This window comes from Myotis davidii, unplaced genomic scaffold, assembly GCF_000327345.1.
Source record: "Myotis davidii unplaced genomic scaffold, ASM32734v1 scaffold900, whole genome shotgun sequence".
Classification (NCBI taxonomy): domain Eukaryota; kingdom Metazoa; phylum Chordata; class Mammalia; order Chiroptera; family Vespertilionidae; genus Myotis; species Myotis davidii.
This window is the reverse complement of record NW_006295185.1, coordinates 130,147-150,610: the sequence shown is the minus strand read 5'-3', so window position 1 is coordinate 150,610 and position 20,464 is coordinate 130,147. Positions and strand designations below refer to the sequence as shown.

Sequence of the window (20,464 nt, the reverse complement as noted above, 5' to 3'; positions counted from 1 at the left end):
CCCAGCTGGCTGAAAGCAGGTTTCTGGGGTTTTGTTTAGCTTCTATATTTGTAACAATGTTTCAAACTGCAAGCTCAGAGGCCAGCAGCGGCAGGCGGGGAACGTTGGAGTCCTCCGTCACTGAAGCAAGCAAGCCTCATGTTCCAAGCAAGCTGCCTGGCTGCTGGCCGCCATCCTGGCTGGCAGTTAATTTGCATATCGCCCTGATTAGCCAATGGGAAGGGTAGCGGAGGTACGGCTAATTACCAGGTTTCTCTTTTATTAGATAGGACTAGAGGCCTGATGCACGAAATTTGTGCAAGGGCCATGGCCCTGCCCACCACGGCTGGGGGGCCTCTGCCACCTCTGCCTCAGCCCCACCCACTGCGGCTTTGTCTGGAAGTATGTCCAGAAGGACATCCCTCTAATTAGCATATTATGTTTTTATTATATAGATGTTAAAGGGTCTCAGGATCAGAAAATGGGGAAGCAGAGGCCAGTGAGAACGATTCATGCTGGGGACCAAAGGGGATGATAATCCTCCATCTGGTCAGAAAGCCTCTGGTTGAGGCTGATTCTGAGGCTTGAGAAAAGAGAGCAGCTCACTTTTCTTTCCTGGAGATGGCTGGACTTCAGTTGGCCAAACATACAGATCTGGCCTATACACTGACAGGGCTCTCCAGAGACCTAAACCACAACGAGAGGCCCTAAGAATACTGCTTGAAATGGCCCCATCGTAGGCCTATCAAACATCCCCTTCCCCTCAAACAGTACTTTCTGGAGCCAGTGGTCAGAAGGAATCATAGCTTCCACCACTATTTTTCAGAAGTGGGGAGAAAAGTTCTAAAACCCGGGGCATCCATGCAAGTGGAGCATCTTGCCTCCATAACAGCTGAATCTTAGGCAACCAGAACCTTGGAAGTCTGTACTATGTGGGTGGGCAGCCAGGACACTGGCACAATAGTGAGGGCTGTGGTGAGACCCTGCAGTCAGACGCCGATGTGGGTGGTCCAGGGCAGGAGAGGCAGGAGGCAGGTGATTTCCTTGAGTGAGAGAAGACCATTCCTCACAGCCACCTAAAAGAGGGTTCCTCCCTCCAACGTGCCTGTACATGCACACACATACATATGCACTCACATGCCTGCACACACACACACACACACACACACACACACACACTCAACCAATAGAGGTAAGCAATTCTCCCCACCAGCCAGTCCCCCAGGACTTGCCCCCCCTTTCCTTTTCCTTTTCCTTTCCTTTTTCCTTTCTCCTTTCCTTTCCTTTCCTTTCCTGATCCAGCCCCAGTGACGTAAATGTTCACTAGCCACTCCAGCTTGCCCTCCTTAGTTGTACCTTGAAGAACCCAAAACTGCAAAGCAGGATCAGGAATTTCCCCTCTGCCCTCCCCACAATGCCCATCTTCTTCAAACACAGAAAAGCCAATACAGAGAGTAAAGAGAGACAGGAGACAGAAGCCCTGACACAGGTTTTTCAGTATGCAAGTGTTTTTGACTCCACAGCCAGTTGCTTAAAATGAAACATAAAGGGCAGCCAGAATATACACCCAAATGCAAAAAAGTAAAGGCAAACAAAATAAACCACAAAATACCATGAACCCCAACAAAACAAAAAAATTAAAACCCAAAACCCCTCAACTTTATATATATATATATATATATTTTTTTGTTGTTGTTTTGTTTTAAAAGGGAGAACAACTTCAAAACCAACTGGGCAGTTTGATGGGGGTGGGGAGCAGTCCTACAGAAGGGGGCTGAGACCCTCCCCTTGGAACAAAGAACAAACACAATACAAAGAAAATAACCACCAATGCTCCTGAATGGGTCAGGAGTCTCCAGAGAAGATTGTCCCCATCCTCAAACTGGCTTTTTTTTTTTGTCTTTTTTTTTTGTCTTTTTTTTTCCATTTTCTTCTTTTGTTGTTGTTGTTTTAGCACCTGTACAATAAAACTGTACCATCTCCAACCAGAGCTGGCCGTAGCTAGGCCCTCCTGCCTTTGGATGGCACATACTCTCTACAAGGATTGTTCGGAAAAATAGCAATTGGTAGAAAAATAAGAACAAGAGTGGGAAAGACAATTCCACACGGGGGTGGGGTGGGGACAGGGAAGCAGCCCAAGCTCATCCCTCTCTCTCCCTGAACACGCCAAGTGCTGGAGGCCGCACACTCAGCCCCGGGACCTGCCCGAGACCAGTTTTCTGCCCTCACCTAGGAAACAGCTGAGGCCAGACTTCACATCTGGCAGTCAACCCCAGAGCCCTCTGCACATTCCAAAGTAGAATAGGGGGCAGAGGGAGGAGGAAAGGGAGAGAGGAAGGGGTCCTGTGAGTCTGGTGATGGAGAGAGATGGGGGGAAAGGGTTGGGAGCAGAGAGGCTCAGTATCCACAGAGGTTAAGAGCACACAGGGGTGGGCGGCTGGAGGTGCAGGGGGCATAGCTGCAGGAACACACCCATATTGTGCACTCTGAGGGGAGCAGTGAAGAAAGCACGAGGAGGAGGTGACCTCATCCTTCAGACCCTCTCAACTCTCATCAACCCCTCTCTCCCACGATGCTGTCTCTTCCCCAGTAAACACTAATGTCAAGGTAGCAGGGCTGCTTGCTGCAAAGGGTAGGGGGCGATGAAACAGAAAAACCTGGGGGTAGGGGAGCACCAAAGCCTCAGGATTTACCCCCAAACCCCCAGCCCTGGGCCAGCACCAGCCACCTTCATTAGTCACAAGCGGATGGCTCCCACCTCTCTCCACCCCCTCCCCAGTGGTGGTAGGGGAGACCCTGGGAGTAACTTTGTCAGAGGGAGGGACAAAGGGGGGAGCAGCTCCAGAGCTTATCAACAGAAAAACAAAGAAGGAGGTGAAGAAAGTCCCTCAATACAAGTTGTCTCAAATTATCACAGTGATACAGACTTATCAGAAACCAATGAAATACAAATTAAATACTAATAAAATAAATACTATGGAAGACAGAAGAACACAGGGGAATGGAAGGGGCGCTCAGAGATTTAGGCTTTTCTCCTTTCTCCTCCAGACAGGCCACGGCCACCCAGGGCCCAGGTTTGGTCTTAGTCATATACAAGGAGGCCAGTCCAAGGGACCCTGGTGCCACTTCCCACCACCCCCGGGACCTCTTGTCCTCAGACGTGGAGTTTAACATTCCACCCCCATCATCAACCACACAACAATAACGATGACAGGGAGATGAGAACTAACTGTAACGCCCCCCTCAAAAAAAAAAAATCCAGTCACTAATGCTGGCGTTGATAAGGCGGCTTCTTGTTGGTCCGGATTATTGCCTCATTCTGCGGTCTGGTGCTGGGTGGGGGGAAAACATGGATGGTGGGGAAGGGTGAAATTGGGAGGAGAAAGAAGAAAAGGGAGGAGCTGTTTTCCCCATCAACTGTTCCAGGGGTGGAACTCCACCTCGGACCCCAGGAGCCGCAGTATCTCGGGCTCATACCGCACCAGCTCCACAGTCTCCGAGGAGCCCGGGGGGCACTCGTCCATGGCTCCGGGCCTCTCGGCAGGGGTCAGCAGCTGACTGGAGGCCACCTGCCTGTAGAACTCAGCCTTGGGCAAGGTGATAATTTCAAAGTGCGGGAACCGGGCCTGGAAGATCCTGGAGGAAAGCTTCAGCCTCTTCAGGACGTCAGTAAAGAGAAACCAGTTGCAGGGCCTGCAAAAGGCAAGGATGGGAGTTAGGGAAGGGGGTGGAGGGGAAGCGGTGGGCGTGCAGGGAACACTCTGGAAGGCTCAGGAAGGCTGCCCATCTGGCAATGCCCCCGACCCCCCACTAAACCAGAGGCTCCTTGGGTGTAGCTGAGGCAAACATTTGCTCCTACCCGCTCCACTGGCTGGCCCAGCTTTTCAGTTAAATGGCGAGCACTCCACCCATGACTGACCTCTTCCAAAAAATTGGGAGCAGGGGGAAAGGGCCTTCCAGAACCTAAAACTCTTAGCAGGCTCCCCTAGGCCTTCACCAGCACCATGCCCCAGAATTGACCATCTGTGGGGTCCAATTCTCCTTGCCACTGACCCTTGCAGCCCCACTGGTTCTCTTTCCTGTTCGCACTCTGGCTTCCCCTGCCTCCTTTTTCTCCAAGATCTTCCCCAGCAGAGGGGGGCCATGGAGAAAGGCCGAAACTGCGGGTAATCCAAAAGGCATTTCTCTTTGGCTCTGGAATGCATTAGACAAGTTTTTTCTCCAGCGGCAGCATCGTCGTTTCTGCAGGGCCGGAGCTCACATTACAGCCGGTCTGCCTTTGCTGAGCACACCCGACTGGGTGGCAGCCTGGGGACAGCTGAGAGGGGTGCTGGAGAGGCCAGTCATAAGCCAGCCGCTTGCGTGGACTAAACCAAGAAGCGATGCTGCATCCCCATGTCAGTGGTCCCTGCGTCCAGGGCTTTCCCTTCTTGCCATTCAACTGTCCCACGTCCAGCCTTCGCCACTTTTGGCCTGGACTATATTACATATTACATCAGCCTCCTAGCTGGTTTCCTTGCTGCCAAGAGTCACTTTTCTGCTCTCCAACCCTCACTGGACCCTCTGTTACTATTAGTTTTCTAAAAAGAAATCTGACCTGTTCACTCATTCCCTAAACAGTTTTCAATGGACCCCCAGTGCCTTCAGCAAAAAAACACATACCAAACTTCAAATTCTTTGGCGTGACATTATGCAAGACCTTCCAAGCATCATGACCCCATTCAACCTCTTTAGGCCAATCGTCACCCAACATACACACACACACACACACACACACACATACACACACACACACACAGAGTATCCTCCACCCAAGTGCCATCCATTTGGGGAAGGACTAGCCCTGTTTTCTGAACTTTTAGAACCTGGGTGTCCCAGTGCCTTTGCTCATGCCACACCCTCAATCTTCCTCTCCTCTCTGGCCTAGCTCAGATGCCATATTACCTGTTAAGCCTTCCGCCAATGTAGCTGCTTGCTCGTCCCACCCTCCACAGTCTCTGGCACTTGGTTCACACCCCTAGTATACTATCTATAATGGAGCCCATTTCGGAAAGGTGGAACTGCTTAAGACATGTTTATGGAATTGAAGGTTCTACACAGCGCCTAAAACTTCTACCAAGACCCACAATTCTTAGCCCTAAAATGCAACATTTCTTCCAAATGAGTGAAAACTGTCATCTTACACAATCAGGGAATGGAGTGCTCTGAGTTAAGAGAAAAGGACTATAAATACCATACACTTGGATCATCAAAGAATGGCAAACCCTGCCCAGCTGGTGTGGCTCAGTGGTTGAGCATTGACCTATGAACCAGGAGGTCACGGTTTGATTCCCAGTTAGGGCACATGTCTGGGTTGCAGACACGCAGGAGGCAGCTGCTCAATGATTATCTCTCACCATTGATATTTATCTCTCTCTCTCCTTCTCCCTTCCTCTCTGGAATCAATAAAAATATATTTAAGAAAAGAAGAATGGCAAACCCCCTAGAACACTGACACTAGTGATCAGAATTCAGGTTTGTTTTGATGATGCAGAAGGCACTCTGAACCCCACAAGGCCTCAGCAAGTCACTGTTCCACACCCCCCTACTTCTTGAAAAACAAAATTTTCACATCGTGCTGCAGCTGTGGGGCAGGGCAGATTCAGAAGAGGCACTAGAAGATGGAACATCAGGAAAACCAGCGTTACCCACACCCAGCTCTTGACCAAAAAACCTCCCTGCCACCCTGCTTGCCAGTGGCGTGCCGCCCAGGTTGCTTGTGTTCTGTCCACACCTAGAGCACACAGCCCTGGTCCTTTTACTGCCTGGGCCCAAGATCCTGTTTCAAAGAAGGAGGTGCTGAATACTTTGGAGGAATTAATTAACTGTGCAATACTATATCCCAGAGGCCCAGCCCCGCCCTCAGGGATCAGCTTATGCCCAGAAGAATAAGGACCAAAAGCCCCTGAAACTTGATCCCTACAGTGTCATCATATAGGCTATTTTTATTCTTATCTGGCCATGGGGGAAGGGATGCAAAGAAACTGTGGTGGAATGGTTGGCGTCCTCAATGGAGGAGCTCACTTGAAGGATTCCTAAGCCACTGTCCACTCCTCCCTCTATTGTGGGTTTTCACTTAAAAAAAAAGATCTGATATTTTAACAATAGATATCAAAGGAAAAGTATCCTTGAAAGTGTTTGCAAAGCTGTTTGAAATATGTGAAGGAGAGACCAGAGAGAAAATACTTGGTGAAGGCTAAGAAAAAAAGGACAATTCTTCCTTCATCACCCTAACTAGCACTGCCACACGCTGCCGTACGGCGAACCTGACAAGAACCGTGGCCCTGCAGGCTGCCCAACAGCCTTCCAAGTCATCAAACAGAGACTAAATTGGGTTCAGTTTAATGTTAAGTGTCAGGTAAATTCTAGCCTCCGACAATGGCTGATCCCTGATATAAAATACATGTTAATCTGAGATGACAGCACTGATGGCCATCCTCTCCCCAGCATTAAGTCTGTGAGAAAGCAGCCTGGGGATTACTTACAGACCCCAGGGGCCCCATACCTATGGCAACCATATGTCCTGACCTTTCCTAGACTCTCGATTTCAAATATTCTGTCTGGCTGTCCCCAGAAACCACAAAAATGTTCCAGAGATTCTAATAGTTCAGCAGTCCAAATATCTCCCAGATCCTCTCTTTCACCCAGGAACAGCACAAAACTCCTCCAGAGAGTGAAGCTAGATTTGGGGTTTGGGAAATAAATACACTCAGCGTATGTAGAGCTAACAGCCCAGCCTCTGTTGTGAACATAACCAATCTGGGCTGGAAAGTGAGGATGGCCTTAGTCATATATTATCTTTCTCATGTTGCAGCATTTGTCTCCAGGTCTCGGCTTCCTTCTGGAGAATTCCACCCTCCAAGGAAGGCAGACCAGGGGTTGCCAGGATCCTGGTGCTCAGTCCCCATAGGTCTCTCAGACACTTACCCGTGGGACACTGACACTTGGAGGTTGTAGCAAGGGAGAAGAGGCTTGTCTGAGAGCTCAAACATAAAATCATCCTTTTCGCCATCGTCTCCTTCCTGATCAGAACTCCCAGGGGGGTTATGTAGGAGGTCACAGGCAAACCCTTCTTTTTCATCTGTAAGGAGAGCACACAGGGAATTAGGACTTAGCTAGATGCACAAAACCAAAGAACAGACATGTTCCAACAACACAAAGGGGTATGGCCCTGGTTGGTGTGGCTGGGTTGGTTGGTGCTTCGTCCCATGCACAGAAAAGTCTCGGGTTCGATTCCTAGTCAGGGCAGGTGCCTGGATTACAACGGGTTTGATCCCCAGCTGGGGCACAAACAGGAAGCAACCAATCAATGTTTCTCTCTCACATCAGTGTTTTTCTCTCTCTCCCCCTCTCCCTTCCACTTTCTCTAAAAATCAATGGAAACATATCCTCAGGTGAGGATTAAAAAAACCCCAAAAGACAGCCCAAGCCAGTTTTGCTCAGTGGTTGGAGCATCGGCCTGAGGACTGAAGGTTCTCAGGTTGATTCCGGTCAAGGGCACATATCTTGGTTGCAGGCTCTATCCCCAGCCTAGTCCCGCTCACGGTGTGTACGGGAGGCATTCAGTCAATGTTTCTCACATCAGTGTTTCTCTCTGTCTCTCCACCACCCTTCTAGTCTCTCTAAAAAATCAATTGAAAAATATCCTCCTCGGGTGAGCATTAACAACAACAAAAAGACAAAGGGGTATAAAGGTGGGTGATTAGAAGAAAAACAGCAAGCCTACAGAACCCTGGCCAGGGCCAAGGTTCAATAATCCCACGGCACATGAAAGTTCGAGCTCTGGAAGACAGTAATCTTTTGAGGCCAGAGATTCATTATACTACTCCACCTTTCAGTTGGAAAAAAGCAAGGTGATGTGAAGGATGAGCTGCTCCACTGCTGGAGATGAAAGCCTGAAGATACCATCATGGTCAAAGGCAAGGTTAAAAACACCTGTTCTTCTCCCCCCCACCCCCCATTTTCCAAAACCACCCCAACTGCCTGCTGGAATCTCCAAAAGCCCAGAGGGGGCTTGGCCAGCTCCCTTGCCCAGATGAGTGTGGGTATGGTATATTTCACTCTGTCCCCACCTGCTCCTGCTCCTGCTCCAGCTCCCCTGAAGCTTAGAGGTTGGTGCTTCCCTCAGCCTGCAGCCCCTGGCCTGACGGTGAATGATAGGCAACTGACACGGATAAAGACTGGCTGCTCTTCTCAGAGAGGAAAACTTGGGCCAGAAGGCTAAGGGCTGGGGAGATGGTAGCTATCTCAGAAACTGTACACCAGTGATGGCGACCCTATGACACACGTGTCAGAGGTGACACGCAAACTCATTTTTTGGGTTGATTTTTCTTTGTTAAATGGCATTTAAATATATAAAATAAATACCAAAAATATAAGTCTTTGTTTTACTATGGTTGCAAATATCAAACAATTTCTATATGTGACACGGCACCCAGAGTTAAGTTAGGGTTTTAAACATGCTGACACGCCAAGCTCAAAAGGTTCGCCATCATTGCTGTACACATTGTGGGGCCAGGGGAGGGAGGGAGTGGCAGCTGCCAGATGAGGGGCTGGGTCTCTCTCGAGTGTGAGCGATACCACAAAAGGTGACAATGTGCATAAGGGTGGTGCTTCTGGCTGGGTTAGGACAAAACAAGGGAAGAGAAAGGGACCGTGGAAGAGAGCAAATTAAAAATAAATACCCAGGGTGGGGTTGGTAGAGGGCTAATGATAGCTTTTTCCAAATAAGCAGCATCTCCTAGTTTAGGCCAATGGGTTCTGAATCTGGGGGAGGCAAGCACTAGAGTTTGGGCTGAAAAGGTCTATAAGCTACTAACAGTAACAGGGGAAGAAGGGCAATTTCCACAGGGTCACTCCGGCCTTTAAGAAGAATTAGTGAAATACAAAGCAAATCCCACATCTCTGAGCCATAGATAGGGGTGGGGGTGGGGGAAGAATCCCACCGCAAGCTTACCCAATACGGAACTGCTGTAAAAGTCCCAGGATACACCAGGATCACCCTCTGCACGGCCCTGAAGATCCGAAAGGTGATCTGATAAAAGAAGGGAAGGCAGTGAGACAAGGAGGGTAGGCTGGATAAAGAATCTGAAGCAAAGTACATACACATGGGCTTAGGAACATGGGAGAAGGGGAGGACCACAAGAGGGGCTGGGAGTGATGAGAGAGTGATGTGCTTCTGGCTGTCAATGACAGGTTGCAAGCCAGCAGCCAGGAACCAAATCTGGCCCACTGACCACCTGGGGGTTGGCCCAGTGTTTTAAACAAACAAAAATTAATAATAATAATTAACATCCATCATTTTAAAACTGAGAGCTTTCACTTAAAAAAAATCCAGATTTCCAACTTCTCTTGAAAAAAATATTAGAAGATCTGGCAACACTGAATCCACATTCCTGCATGTCAACAGTTGGCTGGAGGGAGAGGCGACATGTGCTATTGTCCAATTCAACAGTCCCCACCCAGCCTGCTCTGCTCTCTTACAGGATCAGCCTGAAGGCATTTAGGTCTGGGATCCCTGCTTTAAATGGTGCAGGGCAATTACACTGCAAGCAGAGTCCTAGACCTATCCCAGGACTTTTAATTCCCTGCTGGTTACAATGTTTATTTATCCAAATCATTTTTTAAAATGTATTTTATTGATTTTTTACAGAGAGGAAGGGAGAGGGATAGAGAGTTAGAAACATCAATGAGAGAGAAACATCGCCAAATCATGATCTCCCCAATTCAAAGTAATATAAGGAAGCACAATTCCTGTTTCATCTTTGAAAACCATCTAGGAGCCCTAACCAGTTTGTCGGCCTGTGGACTGAAGGGTTCCGGGTTCCATTCTGGTCAAGGGGTAAAGGGCATGTATCTCGGTTGCAGGCTGGATCCCCAGCCCTGGTCAGGGACCCGTGTGGGAGGCAACCAATTGATGTGTCTCTCTGACATCGATGTTTCTCTCTCTGTGTCTCTTTTCCTCCCTTCCACTCTCTAAAAATAAATGGAAAAATATCCTCAGGTGAGGATTAACAACAACAAAAAACATCTAGGAGATGGCCAAGTTTATCCTCACAAAAACCTTTCACATGGGTGTTCAAGCAAAAACTAACACTCAAATGCTCACAGCAGCTCTGTTCACAATAGCTCCAAAGTGGAAACAACCCAAATGTTATTCAGCTGATAAAGGGATAAGCAAATGTGGTATATCCATACAATGGAATATTATTCAGCCATAGGGAGGAATGAAGTGCTAATGCATGCTCCAATTTAGATGAAATTTGAAAACACCATATTAAGTGAAATAAGCCGGACATAAAAAGGCCATATATTATATGGTTCCATGTATATGAAATATCCAGAACAGGCACATTTAGAGATACAGAAGCAGATTGGTGATTGGGAGGGAACAGGAAGTGACTGCCTAATGGGTACAGGGTTTCCTTTGGGGGTGATGAGGAAGTTCTGACACTCGATAGTGGTAATGTTTGTACAACATTGTGACTATACTTAATACCACTCAATTGTACACTTTAAAATTCTTAGAATAATAAATTGTGTTATAAGCACTTTACCACAAAAAAATTGTAACCACCTTTTGCTTGCTTGACCTGAGGACAGACATCAGGTCACCACTTAGCCTCCTTGTTTCCTAGCTACGCTTCATCTAGTGGAACTGTTTCAATTTTCAGTCCCACGTGGACAAAAAGCAGGTCTTTAACAACAAATTCAACTGTGTCATCTGTGGGCACATGGCCCTGCGGTTACCAATATGCCACCTCGTGCAATTGGCAAGCTGACTTAGCTGTGTATGGTTGCCACCAGCCCTTAAGGGACACATGGGCAACAGGACGGGAGAGTCCACAGGGCACAGATGAGGTGAGAGTGCCCCCTGAAAATGAAATCCCAGGAGGAAGTGAGCAGGCAGCCACTCTTAAAGGAGCAGAGCTATTTTCCCCTGATGGTAGGTCCTATCCACGCCAACATACCTTTATCTTCACACATCCTATCAGCAAAAATACCTCTTAGCTGTTGTGACCTGGTGAAAGGAATCCGTTTTTAGCAGCGTTCTAGGAGATGAAGGGTTTCTTCTAGTAGGAAAAGGCAGCCAGAGAGAAGCTTTCAAAGTAACGGCTGAGCAGCCAAAATGGAAAACCTTTAGTCAAGTATATTAGATCTTTTGTTCATTCTATGAAAAAACTCTGAGGTCACGGCTGCCAGCTTATGTGCTCTTCTGTACCCTGTCACTTTAGAGTTGACAGTGGTTTCTTCCTAAAGCATTGGTCAGTCAGGCAGGTGTCTATTCTGTGCCTAGCCCTGTGCTAGGTGTGCTAGGAGATCCAGGGATGAGATCATAAAGATAGGGACCACATCTGTCTTGTTCATCACTGTCTCCTTAATACCCAAGCCCAGGTGCCTACATATAGTAAGAACATAATATATGGGAAAGAAAGGAAGGGAGCCCTAGCCAGTTTGGCTCAGTGGATAGAGCATCGACCTGTGGACTGAATGATCCCAGGTTCAATTCCAGTCAAGGGCATGTAGCTCAGTTGCAGGCTCAATCCCCAAGCCTGGCCAAGGTGTGTGCAGGAGGAAACCAATCCATGTGTCTCTCTCACATTGATATTTCTCTCTCTCTGTCTCTCCCCCTCCCTTTCACTCTCTCTAAAAAATCAATAGAAAAATATCCTCGGGTGAGGATTAACCAAAATAACAAAATAAGGGAGGGAGAAATTACAAGGCAAGACCACAGACTATAAAGTAATGTGCTTGCTTAACCAACATGCGGAAACCTATGCGTTCAAATGACTGCAGTCTCCACCAAGAGGTCACACGAGGACTCCATCAGAGTAGCCCTAGGTCACTACATTCCTAGGACGCCTCTCTGGAAACTGCCTTCAGAGCCCCCGGCACATTCCTCTAGTTCTCCTAACAGCAAATCTTTGTAATTTGCAGGTGAATTTCCCTTTTTGAGATAGCCAAAGTTAACTGGCATGAGCAAAGATGCAAAAGTCCGAACAGGCCCATGAGTGGAACACAAGAAGAAACTACAAGGCTTGCTCGATGGTGCAGCTTCAAGTCACATTTCCTCACAGGTCTTCACATACAATCAGGATGGAGACTGACTTTCCTTTTCCTTTCCCCCTCCCATAACTTTCAGTCCTTTACTCTTATTCTTTCCTGAAAAATAACCCTCAGTCCAGCCCGGCTGACATGGCTCAGTGGTTGAGCGTCGACCTATGAACCAGAAGGTCACGGTTCGATTCCTGGTCAGTGCACATGCCAGCGTTGCGGGCTCCATCCCCAGTGGGGTGCAAGCAGGAGGCAGCTGATTGATGTTGATATTTCTATATTTCTCTCCTTCTCCCTGCCTAAAAAAATTGAGGATTAACCAAAATAATCCTCTCTCTCAAAAAAAAATAAATAAAAACATAGTTTTAAAAAAAATAGCCTCAGTCCATCAATCCTCCTCCTAGGTATATAACAAAAAAGCTGAAAACTGGTACCCAAACAAATGCTTGTACCATGCACATTTACAGCAGCTCTAGTCACAATGGCCAAAAGGTGAACACAACCCAAATGTGAGTCAACTGATGCATGGGTAAAGAAAATGTGGTATATCCATACAATGGGATATTATTCAACTTAAAACAAATGAGGTACTGAAACATGCTACCACATAGGCGGGCCTTCAAAACATGCTATTCCATGAAAGAAGTCAGACACAAAAGGCCCCATACTATACGATTCTGTTTATATGAAATGTCCAGAATGAGCAAATCCATAGAGACAGAAAGTAGATGAGTGGTTGCCAGGGGCTGGGGAGAGAGGGAAATGAAAGCAACTGGTTAATGGGGCACGGGGTTTCATTTTGGGGGTGATGAAAATGTCTTGGAACGAAATAGAGGTAGTGGCTGTACAACATTGTGAATGCACTACATGTCACTGAATTGTTTACTTTTGAAGGTTAATTTTATGTGAATTTTGCCTCGATTTAAAAAAACTGTTTTAAGTACTCAGTGTGAGTGGTCACCATGGAAATCAGAGATTCTCTATTTTCCAGGGTCCCAACAGACCACTCCCCATCTCCTCCAACCAAGTTGCCAGCTGAGGGACATGAAAGGGGAGAAAAACAAAAAACAAGCGGTCTTCAACATGGGGTCATACAGCAGAGATCTTTGGCAGGAAAAACAAAAACCTGTGATTCAGTGACCTCAAGTGGTAAATTGCTAACCCTTTCATCAGTGGAAGGAAAAGCAGTCCCGATACTTCCTCCAATGCCCCAAACCAAACGGCAACAACGCCCCAAGCTCCCACATTCTTTCCAACAAAGGAGGAAAAATGAACCTGTTTTCCCTTGGCTAGCTTGGATATTATTCTTCCCTTCAAAGGGTCAAAGGTAAATCAGTCACATGCCTGCCTGTCATTTGACCCGAGGAGGAGGTCTTCCAAAGGCCTTTGGAGGGAGGTTGGATGGCTTGGTGCTCCAAGCCCCAGGATGTAAGAGAAAGGGCTCACTATCTGACCTCTAGTACCCAGCACTGTACCTGAAAACTAACAGGCGATCACTAAATGCATGGATGAATAAACGCATGAAGGAATGCCACTACATCCTTCACGAGCTCGGGAGAAATGGGCCTCATTTTAAGCCAACCCAATGCAGGAGATCCAGATGAATTTATAACCCAGATGAATACCAACCTGCTTTACAAAAGGATTCACTACAGATACCCGTAAATAGTAATATTCCTTTGCGTATTTAAAAGAGGATCTGATTCCCAGACTCCTCCTGAACAAGGGCCTTGCACAAAGTGAGGGAAGCTCTACATAAGGCGCAACCCTGATGCTCTCGCTCACCTTTCCGGCTGCGAGCCCTTTGCACCCTATGGGGATTCTCCTTCATTTTCTGCCCAGTGGGATCCCCACTAGGGGAGGTAGAAGACAACCTATGGAGAGTCTGATCAGGCAAATGCTTGGAGATGAAAAGCAAAAAGCTTTTAAAATACTTCAGCCAGATAGGAAGGGTAAAAGAAAAATCCAGAAGTCCACCCAAATGCATCCAGGTGTAGGGACAGGGAGGTGGGGGAATGGAGGGAACTGCCTCTCCAACCTCCAGCCTCATGGTGCTTCCTAGAGCCACTGTGCCACTCTACCCAGTGGCTTCTTGAGCTCTGAGAAAAAGGGATATGAGGACAGAAAAAGAGAAATACTCACTTTAAGGAACCAAAAAAACACCTGATGATGGTTGCACGACATTGTAAATATATTAAGTGCGAAACAGTTGTTAGGTGAACTGTACCTGGATTTTTTAAAAAAGACCTTGCATATTGCCCTCACATTCTCCCAAACAGCCTTTGGACCCAAGGCCCCCCTCCTGGAAGCCCACTGACTCTCAGTGCCTGCCTTCCTGGGGTGGCGGGCTAAGGTCCTGGCCTCCAGGCTTGTTCACACTTTCCCCAATAGCCAGACAGAGATCTCCCTTTAATGCCACTTTTCCATTTGCATGGAAAAGATGTGGTTCAGTTTTAACATTCCTTTCAGCTCCTGGACCCCATTATGAAGCTACAGCTCCACCCCGTAATGTTGAGAAACAATGTCAAGATTTGAATAAAGGTGCTCGGCCTGGACAAGCTAGAAAGTGCAGGAATTAAGAAAAGTCTTCTCTTGCTTCTGCAACAGGGATTGGCACTCGAGTCAGTTTAAGGAGGCATCAAAAGGCTACCTATTTCTCATAGAAATGAGAAGAAGAGAGAGAAACGTATTTATTTCTAATTTCTTAACTACTTAAAATGGTTTCGACATTCAAACTCTGTTGGGATTTTGGAGAAGGGGTCAGAGAAGTAAAGAGTTCGTCTGCTGCCCTGCTGGTGTGGTTCAGTGGTTGAGCGTCGACCTATGAATCAGGAGGTCACAGTTTGATTCCCGGTCAGGGTACATGCCCAGGTTGCAGGCTCGATCCCCGGTGGGGGGCGTGCAGGAGGCAGCTGATCATCATTCCCTCTCATCATTGATGTTTCTCTCTCCGCCTCTCCCTTCTTCTCTGAAAAATAAATAAATAAATAAATTTATTTTTTTTAAGAGTTCGTCTGCTAACTCAGGTGGTCAGAGATAGCTTTATGTGGACCCAGAAGGCCCCAAGACCCTCAGGAGCTCAGGAGGACAGTCTCTAGACCACAGGGGCCCTGGATTAGAGCTGTTGATTTGAGATAGAGCTTCATGCAGTGCATTTATCAAGTTGAGATACTCTGGATGGTCACCTGTGCCAGCTTTTCCTGGGAATCGAGTGGTGTGCAGACACCTCCACATGTGTGCATATAAGAGAGTACATGTATGGTATGTGGGAGGAGGCCACAAGAGTGCTTGCCTCAAGTCCTGCACTCTGGGAATGGTTCAGCCAAGGGAATAGGAGTCATCATTGTCCCAGGACAAATGACTGAATGGGCATCACAAAGTGGCTCTGCCCCTTGATGATAGGGGCCTAGGATGCCAGAGCTGGGGGAAAGGAAAAGACAGTCCTTCCCTGAGCCAGGGAGAGGCTGGGTCTGGCTGTGAGGCCTGAGGCCTGTACTAGGTGATCAGCAACTGCTGGGTTTAGCTGACTTGACTGGGGACAGAATGGAGGCTGCCTGAGCAGAAGCCAAGGCCTCCCTCAGTGGCATTCCACCATTCCCCTTCAGCTTTTATTAGCATCTAGGTGGCACTTCCCATCTAGTCTTCCTTTCATGAAGATCTTCAGTTCTGGTTCCTCTATCATCAGCTACCTAGTTAACCTTTGTTCAATAAACAAATGAGCCCCTGGTTGGGAGCCCAGAACTGCCTCTCTGGGGCATGTGTGGTGTGGGGGCAGGGAGAGGTGGGGAGACTAACCAGGAAGTGACCTTGAGCAAACCCTTGGTCCTGTGGGCTTCCAATCCCAGAGGGGTTCTACCACAAACATCAACACCTCCAAGGAGGGTGAGTGATACAGCTCCGTCTGTCTGTCACTCAGGCAGTCTGAAGAAGTAACTGCTAGAGGGAGGGCCAAGCTGCGATGTTATTGAGGAGGCAGGGTTTCTTCCTTCAAAGGTCAAGATTCCCACTGAGCATGCCCGAGCTAGACTTCCCTCCTTATCTTCCTCCCGCTGCCCAACTCACTATAGCTATCTAACTGCAGACAAACAGCTGCCATCTGCTCATGAGAAAGCGAACGCATGTTGGCTTGTGGCCCTTGCCATAGGCCTGAACACCAGACACTTTTTCACAGGGGTTAGGTGAGGATGAGAAAGGAAGGCGGGGGGGTATGCAGAGGGAACAACTCAGTTACCACAGGCAAGGGCTGTGAGAAATAAAGTGCCAGGAGGGGTCCCAAGGGTTCTACTCTGATCACCAACAGGAGAAAATGCAAAAACAGAAAACAAAACACTGTGTCACTTCTTTGCAACTGATATCCCATTCAAAGCAGAGGTCAATACATTTTTCCCCCAATTAAATCTGTTAGTGGGGCTGCTGTCCCATAGGGAGGCCTGCCCTACATGCCTCGCTAGGAAATGGGTCCCCGCAGGCTAGCAGGGTCTTGAAGAGGATGCATTCAATGTGGACACTCACAGCACAAGGACAAGAGGAAGTGGGCCTTTGGGCTTTTTAAAGTATATAGAGATTTCTGAGACGCTTGAAAGAAAGCCTGTGAAAAGGGCTGACGCCTCTCAAGGGAGCTGTTTGAGATGGAGGGAGATAGACTCTCTCCTCAGGAATTCAGGACTCAAAAGCCAGTCTCAAGGATGCTGGCTTCAAGTCTGGGCTGTGCTTACCGCTGAGAAAGCGCTTCATGGTATCGCTGCTGGCCAGCTTCATGGCTGTCTGCCCCGAGTAGGTGGCCAGTGTGGGGTCGGCCCCATAGGACAGCAAGAGCCACATGGTCTCCAGGTTGTCGTTGACTACTGCGTCATGAACTGGCCTGTGGAGGTGATACAGGGTGAGGACAATAGGGCCCAAGTGGTAACCTGGGTGTCTAGACCTCAGGCTGCCTTGTCAGGGAGAAGTAAAATGAGATGACCCCAGTACAATGTGGGTAAGACTTAGAGGAGAGGAACCATCTCTGGCCTGCACCCCCCACTGCATCTCCCCACCTCCTCTCTCCCTGTGCTCTTCTCCTCCCTTCCATTTCTCTCTCTTATGTTCCCCCACATATTGAGACTGTCTCTATGGCACAACGAAGCTCCACTGGTACTACTGGGGTTGGAGAGAATGGACCCCGACTGAGGATAAACTTAAAGCAGATGCTTGGAGTTATGAACAGAAGGACCCGATGACTTCCCATGAGCAGGGATGAGCAGAACAGCTCTACACGTGGTGGCCAAACAGAGCCAGAGTCCTTTGACCCAAGTCCCCCCACTTGGTATGTGGCTCATGTTTCAATTTTGCCAGGAAGTAAGCTCTCTGATAGAGCAGACGAGAATGGGTGCAATTTCTATAAGACACAGCATGTGTCTTCTTAAAAAGGGTATAGAGATCAATCAAGAATCAAATCAGGCCCTAACTGATTTAGCTCAGTGGACAGAGGGTCCTAACTGATTTAGCTCAGGGACCCTTTAGCCTGCAGACTAAAGGGTCCCTGGCATGACTCTGGTCAATGGCATGTACCTGGGTTGTAGGTTCGATCCCTGGCCTTGGTTCATGTGGGAGGCAACCAATCAATGTGTCTCTCTCACATCGATATGTGTGTCTGTGTATCTCCCCCTCCCTTCCACTCTCTCTAAAAATCAATGGAAAAAATATTCTCAGGTGAGGATAAATAAATAAAGTGTAGCCATTAAAAAAAAATTAAATCTGTATGTTACCCTAGTGCCTGAAGCCTGAGACTCTGCCCGAGACAGGTGCAGCACGAGGATGGTTTGAGGAAAGCCTGAGCAGTCTTCCTGGCAAAGATGCATCTGATGGGGTGATCCCTAGACAACCTCAGTCTCCCCCTGGTAAATGTTGTGGACTGGCCAGCTGGGAACACATCCATCCCTGCCCTAATCTGGTCCCCACTGCAGTCTGCAGATCTCTTCCTAAAACCCCTCCTGACAAGGCCTCTGTGCAACTCGCAGCCTGGCAGCCTGTCATGCTGCAAAGGTCTAGACTGGAGCTGAGCTGGGGGAGGGTGGGAGTGGCAGAGAGGGGTGGGGGGGGAGCGTGCCTGGTGCCATCCTGTGCACTGCAGTTCACATTGGCCCCATGTTCCAGCAGGATGTTCAGAATTTCGGTCCAGCCCCGGGAGCAGGCCTCATGCAGGGCTGTGTAGCCGGCGTTGTCGCGGTGATTCACATCCTCACTGTCTTTCTGGAGGCAGTAGAGAACAACGTCCTGTGGGGACAAGGATAGCTCCATGAGCAAAAAGTGGCCTAATTCTTGAAACCACCTCAGTTAGGTTCAAAGCTCTCCAAATGTCTGGGAGAGTCTCAGAGCCTGCCCTTTATTCTGGGGACCAACAGGCAAGTCTCAAAATCTTTTGTCAAGAAAGTTAGCCCTGCCCTAACTGGTCTGGCTCAGTGGATAGAGCATCGGCCTGCAGATGCAAGGGTCCCAGGTTCGATTCCGGTCAAGGGCATGTACCTTGGTTGCGGGCATATCCCCAGCAGGAGGTGTGCAGGAGGCAGCTGATCAATGTTTCTCTCTCACTGATGTTTCTAACTCTCTATCCCCTCTCCCTTCCTCTCTGTAAAAAGTCAATAACATATATATATTTTTTAAAAAGTTAGTCCTGCCCTAGCCAGTTTGGCTTAGTAGATAGAGTGTCAGCCCATGGACTGAAGGGTCCTGGGTTCGATTCTGATCAAGGGCAGGTACCTCTGTTGCAGGCTCGATTCCCAGCCCTGGTTGGGGCATGTGCAGGAGGCAACTAATAGATGTGTCTCTCTCACATTGATGTTTCTCTCTGTCTCTCCCCATCCCTTCCACTCTCTATAAAAGTCAATAGAAAAATATCCTCAGGTAAGGATTAACAGAAAAAGAAAAAAACAACAACAACAAAGTCAGCCCTGAGCGGCCATCACCAGGGCCTCAGCTCTGGACTGTTTCCTCACCAATGGGGAGGCATTTCTCATGAACAACAACACTCATCTGGGTGTGGGTTGTTGTGGTGAGAGCCTCAGAGAGGCTCACCTACCCACCCAGAGCCCATACCCTCAGGCCTCGACTCCCTGAGCACTGGTTCCCTAGTCTGGTGCTTTGCAAAGGCAATGGGACATGTGGTGACAAGCATAGCCTCTGCTGGTAATTTGAGAGCAAGGAAGAAAGAATTGGTTTAAGTACTACCCGTGGGTGCTGGTTTTCATCATTTTAAGTACTATACCTGGATGCTTATCTCAGCCCTCCCCTAATCAAGACTGTTCCTTGCCCTAGTCAGTTTGGCTCAGTGGATAGAGTGTCAGCCTGCAGACTGAAGGGTCCCAGGTTTGATTCCGGCCAAGAGCACATACCTCAGTTGCAGGCTTGTTCCCTGGCACCAGTCGGGGGACAACCAACCAATGTGTCTCTCTCACATTGATGTTTTTCTCTCTGTGTCTCCCCCTCCCTTCCACTCTCTCTAAAAATCAATGGGGAAAATATCCTCCAGTAAGGATTAACAAAAACGACAAAAAAGACTGTCCTGAGTATAATCCAGTGTGGTCATTTGTCCAGGTAGTAATTATTAGCTTCCCTGGGCTGAGATGACAGGATCAGAAGCAGAATTCCAGGCCCAGAAGCACCTTAACTAGTCTGGGATAAAGCTGGTGAATAAGCTGAGGGGAAGGGAGAGGCAAGCCTTCTTCTGAGGGAAGAGACCACAGCACCTACCAGGGGCCCATATCAACCTTCCCAGGCCCTGGTGAAAATGGCCTGCTCAGCCATACTGATTGACAGCTAGCTCACAGGATGGCCGGTAGAGTGAGTGAACAAGTGTGCACATGAGCACGTGTGCCTGCATTGGGGATGCTGCCTCAGGGGTGCTGCCTCCTGCTTGTGCCCCAGGGAGCAAGAGGCCCCTGACTCTCCTAACCACTGCAGATGTTCGCCTCTTCCCCGGGCCTCAGACTACCCCTCTCTCCCACCTGTGACAGGCTGCCCTACCGCTCTGGCCCTGTCCTGGTTAGTTTTCCTGCAGTTTCCTGTTTGCGGTTTGGCCCCAGGTTAAAGAAAATTCATCTTGAGGGCAGGGGTTGCTTATCGTTTTCTCTTTAGATCTCCCTTGGCAGTTCTCCAGGCCCCTACACTAGGTGCTCAAGAAAGATCATAGCTTACCAGTGAGACACTGGGAGTGCGATAGCCATTAAATGAGTTGGTTACAGCCCGGCCTGTGTAGCTCAGTGATTGAACATCAACCTATGAACCAGGAGGTCATGGTTCGATTCCCAGTCAGGGTTTATGCCTGGGTTGCAAGCTCAGTCCCCAGTAGGGGGCATGCAGAAGGCAGCCAATCAATGATTCTCTCTCATGATTGATCTTTCTATCTTTCTCTCCCTCT

At 48.4% G+C, this 20,464-nt stretch overlaps 1 protein-coding gene across 5 annotated transcripts in view; it reads right to left on the bottom strand.

Moving 5' to 3' along the window:
- Positions 1–3,251: 3,251 nt before the first annotated feature.
- BCORL1 (BCL6 corepressor-like 1) overlaps positions 3,252–20,464 on the bottom strand; it is a 63,158-nt gene continuing 45,945 nt past the window's right edge. For all 5 annotated transcript variants that reach the window (XM_006769861.2, XM_006769860.2, XM_006769864.2 and 2 more), the window contains 5 exons: positions 18,158–18,324; positions 16,788–16,933; positions 8,975–9,052; positions 6,946–7,099; positions 3,252–3,672 (listed from right to left, as the gene is read on the bottom strand). In XM_006769861.2, the coding sequence (XP_006769924.1) occupies positions 3,393–3,672; positions 6,946–7,099; positions 8,975–9,052; positions 16,788–16,933; positions 18,158–18,324 (825 nt within the window). In that variant the 3' untranslated portion in view covers positions 3,252–3,392. The remainder of the gene's footprint in view (positions 3,673–6,945; positions 7,100–8,974; positions 9,053–16,787; positions 16,934–18,157; positions 18,325–20,464) is intronic.